Below are 7,613 nucleotides of genomic sequence, written 5' to 3'. Positions count from 1 at the left end.
TTCATAACTTGGGGACACGGGGCAAAATGAAAACGTGGGGCCCTTTGTTCAGAATTATGAAGAATTTCAAGATGGCAGCAGCAGAGCATTAAGCTAATAAGCACAGGGCCTCTGTGAGGGTGGGGCCTTGTGCGACAACACGGGTCACAGGCCCAAGAAACCAGCCTCGGGGAGGGGAAATGGTCAGGGTCAGCCACGAAGGTGTCAGCCCATGTGAGGTGTCCCCCCAAATTTGGGCCACTTGTCCATTGCCCACCTGAGCTTCATTTTTCTCCCCACAAAGCCATTAACCACCTTCTGCTGACGACCTGGGAACTATATGCTACAGAAAAGCTTTGTCGCCCAGCGAAGAAGCACATTACAACATATGAACACTTACTACTTGCTAATGATAGTTCTGCTTCACAACGGAATAAATAGTTTCATTTTTAACACAGGAGGCTGTCAGTGCCCCCCCCTTCCGATACGTTGTTTGACCTACTAATTTTGTTTTAACCGTTTTAATATGAATGACTGCTGGGAAAAATATTAAAGTAGTGAAAAGCTGTGTGAAGACGCCACTGTTCAAGATAAAGAATCCCCTTTATTGCGAGCGTGCCAGGCTATGTAGGAGCAGGCAAAGGGCAGATTGGGTGTCTGTAATGAAATCATTTGAAAATTGGAGCAGGCAAATTTTTAACCGATACGATCTGTTACTATGATATCTACGCTTAAAAGTTTTAATGATGGAAACCTTGGATGGTTTCTTGAGATGGAATATATAACTTTACCCTGATGTGGCCTACAGAACAGAAGTCTAAAGGCCTTAGGGTAGGATTCTAGAAAACTGTAGTATTTAAATGAGGCAGCTTCTAGGCCGGCCAGTCCGGGTTCAGACACTGCCTCAGGCTTTCACTGTGTGGTTTGGGGTAAGTTATCTGATTCTCCAAGACTCCCTCACCTGCAAAATGGGGGGCCTTCTGGTGCCTCTGTCAGAGATGCCTGCAAGGATTTGGGGAGATTACACATGGAAAGCTCCCCCCTTTATGGTAAGCCCTCAAGAAATGTTTGCTATTATTATGGTCATGACTGCTGCGCCGTTGCTTTTGTTGTGGTGGTTCTTGTTGTTATTATTGTTATTGTTGTCATTGTTATCTGGCCCCTGCCTGCCTCTCCACATTATTTCCTCTGTCAGTTTCTCTCACTCGATGCAAGCCCCAGGCTAAAGGAAGCTACTCCTCGCCCCCTGCATGTACTCAAAGGTTCTCTGCCTTCTTTTTGTTGCCATTGCTGTGAGGGGGCTGAGGAACCACTTGAGGGGATGTCCTAGAGGTGAATTCAAGCCACAGAAGGGATCCGGGTTGAATGAGATCCCCTGTAAGTTCCCCTTGGCTCTAAGATTCCATCAGATCAACAAAGTGGACAGGAAAGTTAAGCAGCCCAGGGTCCGACATCCTCGAGATTGTTCTTTGACCCTCCCTGCTCTCCTGGTACTGCCCCCTCCTCTTTAGCCCCCTAGCTGAGGGAGCCTTCTGTTCCATTGCATGGAATACAACGTGGACCCCCGCCGAGCTGGGAATCCTAGTAGAGACGGGCCTCCGTGAGAGCACGTAGGCTTGGTAGATAGATGTTGAGCAAGTCGCTTCAATTCTCTGAGCCTCAGTTTCTTCAGCAGTAAAATGGGGATATTTGCAGCCACTACACAGGGTGAGAACTGAATCAGATGTTGTACACAAAGGGCTTCAACAGAGGGTCTGACATACAGCTAGGCCACTAAATATCACCTCCGTGTCATCAAGGCTGGACTCGGGCTGGGTCTTTAAGGAGATTTAGATGAACAGATGGAGCTTGCAGGGTCACGGGAAAGTGGCTTGAGGCAGGTGGGGGCAGATGGAAGGAGGCCCTGAAAAGTGGACGAAGGGACCTGGGCCTGAGAAAGCAAAGAGTCGGGAGCCTTGCTTAGTCCCCGTTGCCCCTCCTCTTCTCTGGCCAGTGCCTTGCGTAAAATGTAATAGGTTAAAAATAATAGGATGAATTTTCCTGCACTCAGATTTCAAGGGCTGTTTCCCCAGCTTTGGAAATAGCTACAAATCTGTCCCCGGCCCGCCCTGGAAAGCAACATAAAACACAGTGTGCCCTGACACCGCTTCCTGGTTCCACTGGGCACAGGCTTCGACGTGGCCACCTTCCAGCGCAGGCTCTCTTGGCACGGTTTTCACGGGGTCTGTGGCCTCCCGAGGAGAGGAAGACAGGGCCTGGCTCAGGTGGGCTGTCTAGTCAGCTTTCGCTGGAGAGTCCTGAGCCCCGGGCACACGCCGCCGTTCTTTTGTCCCTCCAAGCCTCTGTCTTTTCTTGGGATTGAGAACTGGTGACCCAGCACGTGCTAACCCATTACAGACGGTAGCTTCCAGGAGGCAGGAATTATCTCTGACGTCTGAAGCATCAATACTGGAAGGACTGAAGAGAAGAAAGCAAGGTGGCTAGAGTCACAGGTGCAGAGTGGGGCTGAGCCAGGTGCAAGGACCTTCCTCACTGAAGCCAGTCAGTTCCATGCCATCCTTCACTGCTAACTGAGCAACTACTATGTACCAGGCATTGTGAGACACAAGGCAGCCTGCCTCCCGCTCTTCCTGGTGAGTCTCAGGTACAGACCCAGGGCCGCCCCGGAGGTGAAGAATTTTCTCAGCGTCAATAGTACAGAGTGGCTACTCGCTGAGTTATCCCAATGCTGGATCTCTAAGCCTCAGTTTCCGTATCTGTAAACCTCTCCTCATGGAAAGGCCCTGGTCATGAAAGGCGAAAACAAACATAAAGCCGCTATTACAATGCCTGACTGAAATTTTATTGGCTGAAAAATTAGCAAAAGATCTCATGAAAATCTCAGTAAACTGGTACTTTAAAAGAGAAAGAACTAATAGAAAAACATCTAAAATGTGCAATTAATTCCAAACACTGAGGATTTTTTCCTCAACCCTCCATCCTAAATAATAATACAAAGCAAAACAGTAACAACACTGTCACACACTGTCTGAAGCATTTCAGCCTCCCAGCAACCGTGGAAGGTTAAGTACTGAATGATCCCATTTCACAGATGAGAAAATACACAGAAAAATTAATTCACAGGCCAGGGTCACACAACTCCCGGGAATATTCCTTGAGTTCGCATTTGCTGCCATCTGCCTCCCGCTGCCCGTTCCATTCTTCCTAGAACCCCCGGAAAGTCCACAAGTCAAGCCTAACATGGCAGCCACTCTTCCTTTCAGGGAGTTGCTTCCTTCTCTTTCCCTTCCTCTCTATCCATTTCTAAAGAGACAGGCAGAAGGAAGGCTGCTTGTTGCCTAACTAGAAAAATGGTCCAGGGTTTACAAATTTCTACTCCGCCACTGCCTTCGGAGACATTGCGCTGCAAGGCCTGAGGAGAAGGCCTTGGGGAGAAGCAGGGAGCCTTAGTGTCGTACCTGTGTCATCCGGACACTCGGGGAGGAGAGAAGTGATTCTTGACAGCAGCTGGGTGAGGGGAAATGGACTCCCAGAACCCAACAGAAATGGTGTCGGCACGAAGCACCTGACGGCGGCAAAGGGCCAAAAATCCACCCTGCACGCTCCTTCCTGAGCTTCCACGATGAAGTGGACTCTTGGGCCAGTCAACTAGGGGAGGGTCAGGGGAACGTGTAACCAGAGAGATGACATACTGTGCCTGCATGAAAAAGTCCAGTGCCCTCATTCGGGAGCAGAATGACAGCGACCCAGCAGAGTGTGAACTGGGGAACCAGACGGTCACCTGCCCCTGCCCACCCTGTACCCCTCCTTCCCCAGGAAGAAGGAAGTCTAGTGGACGCAGAAATGGGGAAGTCGGAGGTGCTCCTGCAGTGGCTTTCATGGGTCTATATAACAATTGACTCCAACCCCCAGTGAGACAAAAGCCTCGGCCATAAACAAGATTAGCAAGGGGTTTCTGGAAACATTTTCTGAGGACGCAGGGAGGGGGAAGGAGTTTTGTGCATACTGCTTTATGTGAAAACTCTCACAACCTGGCTCTTTTTCCCTTCACAGGCCATGTGCAGCTCCCCTCTCCTCCCCCCATGGTATTTGTAACTGATTTCAGCCCAAGGGGAGGGGTCCCTAGTATTCAGAGTCAGGTGCCATTTTGAAAACTCCTCTCTACCTAGAGCTCCCATATTTCCGGATGTAACTCAGAAACGCACTTCAAAATGGAATCCTGCTCGAAAGACGCCTTTCAAAATACGGAGTTCGATTTTTAAATTGAATCTTCAGATTTTAGAGATAATGGGAGTGCAGTCTCTGGCCTTCCACCTGGGCCTCCTTGGCAATCACTTTTGTAATTTAGGAAAATCAGGAACAGGAAAGTAAAAGAACTTCTTCCTTGTCCGGCAGCAAGTCAATAGCAGAGCTTGAACTTGACTTATTTTCCTAAGAGGCAGGCGATGTACTCTATAAACTCCCGGTAAATTCACCGCCAACCCGCAAATATTCCGGTTATTTGATTTGGGTGCTAACCAAACTTACAGCATTTTAAAAAATATGCATGTTACAGTGAGAAAACTTTTTTTTTTTAATCACTTAAGGGTGCTTTACTTCCCACCCAAGTCTAGGAGAATGCCAGCGAGAAGACAAAGAAGGCCGGGGTGGGGCGTAGGGCTTCCACTGGCCTGAAAGCTGAAATCACGGGAATCGCACCGCTGCAGTGGGCGAGGCCCTGGGGCGAGGGACACCGCACCCTGGCTTGGGGATGTCTGCAACGGACAAAGGCAGCTTCGCAGTAAAGGAATGCCAGTCCCCCCTAGGTACCACCCAGGCCCTTAGTTATCACGCTCCGGTCCCCAAGAACAGGTTTGCGCGGCTGCTGCAAAAATCCATGATGACAGAACAGACATAAGGGGCTGGGGGAATGTACTATGAAGGAAGTGTTGCAGGGTGGGCTTTGCGCGTTTTATTTTTCCGCCCTCGCTGCGGTTAGGTGCGTGGGTGGACACAGGGTGTGGGCCCCCAACGCCAGGCAGGCCCCGGACGCCGTTCCGGAGACGCGGCGCGAAGGAGTTAAGCGCGCCGGCGGTGACGTCACCTCATTTACATAGGAGCGCGCATATAGCGGCGCCCGCCGGGCCCTGCCCGACACTCGGCGGCGACCACTGCGCAGGTCGGACCTCGTTCGCTCGTAACTCGCTCCGGTGAGCCCGGGGGCCCCTGCCTCCTGCCCTTTGCTCCCCTTCCCGCCCCGCGCCCGCATCCGTGAAGCCGAGCAAGAGTGGTCCTCCTGGGAAAGGCGGCCCCTGGGGAGCTTGGGGGTGCTGGACCCTTCCAGATGCTGGGTAACGGGGTCGGGAACTCGGTGATTTTTTGTTTTTTAAATATTTAAAAATTTCGCGTTTTGCTATGGCAGCTTCGAAGGGAACATTTTTTTTTCTTTCCTCCCCCCCGCCCAAAGAAAAGCATTCTGCATCGCTTCTTAGGCGATGATGAATCAGGAACAGAAAGATCCTTTGTTCCGGCTCACACCCACCAAGGCCCGGAGCTTCACAGTCACATTTTTTCTCTCGCCTCCGATGGCTTCGTGGGCTGTATCTGTTTAGGTTTAAGACGGCTGGGCTGTATTATGAAATGTTTAAAACGCCCTTCTTGCAGGGGGATGTGTGCAGAGCTGCGGAGTCGCTCCTAAATGCAGATCAGCGTTGATCTAGAGGGTGTGGGGACAGCTTTGTGTGCGGCTGGCTCCATTGTTGAGCGAAAGGAAGGAAGCGGGTAGGGCGGTGGTCGGTGGCGCCCGGCAGCAGCTGCCGCCTTTGTGAGCAGAGAAGAAAGCAGGACGGCTCGCATCTTTGGGGAAGAGGCCACGTATAGAAAACGGAAACATTTTGTGCAGCCTTGGCTTCATTTTAAGAACTCTTAAGTCGATTTTATTCCCCTTAAGCTTGAAATGGTTTCACTTTTCTCTAATGTTGAAACACTGCAAGTAACAAACCCACAGTGGTTAATTTCACTGTTTTGAAAGATTCGGCCTCCTTGTGTGGGCGATCTTCCCAATTTGACCCTCCGCGTTTTGAAATACTAAAGGCGGGGAGGGGGGGGCTCTCTCTTTCTCCTGTAGAAAGAGGATGATCTTTAGCCCTGAGTGAAAGCGGAAGGTGGCAAAGTGGGTTTTCCGGCAGGAGACAGGAGGGCAGAGGCGCGTTTCTGAGTCGGGAGAGACGAGGGTAGGTGGCCCGCCCTCAATCTCGCTCTTGGCTTTGTACCTGCAGCTTCCTCTGCAGCCATGTCTGACAAACCCGATATGGCTGAGATTGAGAAATTCGATAAGTCGAAACTGAAGAAAACAGAAACGAAAGAGAAAAATCCACTGCCTTCACAAGAAAGTAAGCCTCCCTCCCACCCCCCTTCTTTAGAAAAGGCCGAGCGGGAGTGGCGGGGTGGGTCGGAGAGGATGGGAGGGGCTGGGAGAATTGGGGTGGGTGCACGAAGTGCGGGGGAGGAGCTGACAGTTTTGTGATTCACGCGGCATGGAAAGGTTAATTGAAAATTGCCTTGCAGCCAACGAACGCGGGGTTTTAATAATCTAATCATTGAGCGTTTAATATACCATATTAATATGCAAATGCTTTTATCCTTTTCTCTGTTCAAATGTATATCACATAAATATTTCATGGTGGAATGCCTATTTGTGCTTGTAGAAATTTGTCTGATGAGGAGAGATGTCTTTAAACGAAAGTACTGAAATCCTATGCTCGGCTATACTGAATTCGCATCTCCAGCCCCCTCCATCTTTTTTTTTTGTCTTTTTCTTTTCCGGTCGCAGCGATTGAACAGGAGAAGCAAGCAGGCGAGTCGTAATGAGGCGTGCGCCGCCAATATGCACTGTACATTCCACGAGCATTGCCTTCTTATTTTACTTCTTTTAGCTGTTTAACTTTGTAAGATGCAAAGAGGTTGGATCAAGTTTAAATGACTGTGCTGCCCTTTTTCACATCAAAGAATGGAGAACTACTGACAACGAAGGCCGCGCCTGCTTCCCATCCGCCTGTCTGGCTGGCAGGGAAGGAAAAGAATTTGCATGTTGGTGAAGGAGGCTGGGTGGGACGACAGTGAAATCTAGAGTAAAGAGCAAGCTGGTCCAGGGTGTCCTGCGGGCTGTAAAATGCAGTTTAATCAGTGCCATTTTTTTTTGTTGTTGTTCAAATGATTTTAATTATTGGAATGCACAATTTTTTTAATATGCAAATAAAAAGTTTTAAAACCTGGCTGGTGTGACGGTACGGTCTCTGAAAGGAGCGGCTCATTCAGATGAAACCTTTGCAAAAGGGTCAAGTGGGAGCCCTGGGGAGCGATAGATGACAAACACCTGGTCATTTGGGCAAAACGACACAGAAATGGGTTTTTCATCCAGGTATGTGAAATAGCTCGTCTACACTAGGTAATTAGATCATTTTCTTAGGGTCATTGAATTCCTAGTATCTAGCGTTGAACGCGAACTTTGATAGAAACATTTGCAGTGCTTAACTGTTGAAGGGTCTGTTATTTGTTAAGCCGACACTGAATTTATTGTATCTGATCAAGAAAATGAAGGTGGTGGTAAGTCACAGCACACTTTCAGGTGTCAAACTTGAGTTATTTAGACAATT

General features: G+C 49.4%; 1 protein-coding gene across 2 annotated transcripts; it reads left to right on the top strand.

The window, feature by feature from the left end:
- Positions 1-5,080: 5,080 nt before the first annotated feature.
- Positions 5,081-7,232, top strand: TMSB4X (thymosin beta 4 X-linked). 2 transcript variants are annotated; one of them, XM_060001891.1, is made up of 3 exons: positions 5,081-5,168; positions 6,237-6,350; positions 6,791-7,232. In XM_060001891.1, exons 2-3 carry the CDS (start codon positions 6,251-6,253, stop codon positions 6,823-6,825), a joined length of 135 nt encoding a protein of 44 aa, XP_059857874.1. In that variant the 5' UTR covers positions 5,081-5,168; positions 6,237-6,250; the 3' UTR covers positions 6,826-7,232. The 2 variants fall into 2 exon arrangements, with proteins under 2 accessions (XP_059857874.1, XP_059857873.1); XM_060001890.1 differs by having other exon boundaries at positions 5,119-5,137.
- The last annotated feature ends 381 nt before the right edge of the window (positions 7,233-7,613 follow it).

Source organism: Delphinus delphis, chromosome X (assembly GCF_949987515.2).
Source record: "Delphinus delphis chromosome X, mDelDel1.2, whole genome shotgun sequence".
NCBI lineage: Eukaryota > Metazoa > Chordata > Mammalia > Artiodactyla > Delphinidae > Delphinus > Delphinus delphis.
Note: the sequence above shows the minus strand (reverse complement) of the source record. Positions and strands in the feature narration are given on the sequence as shown.

Excerpts from the sequence above, each read along its gene's own strand:
- TMSB4X (XM_060001891.1), top strand. The coding sequence starts at position 6,251 with ATGTCTGACAAACCCGATATGGCTGAGATTGAGAAATTCGATAAGTCG. Across the intron at positions 6,351-6,790 it reads TCCACTGCCTTCACAAGAAA|CGATTGAACAGGAGAAGCAA; the intron begins GTAAGCCTCCCT and ends TTCCGGTCGCAG.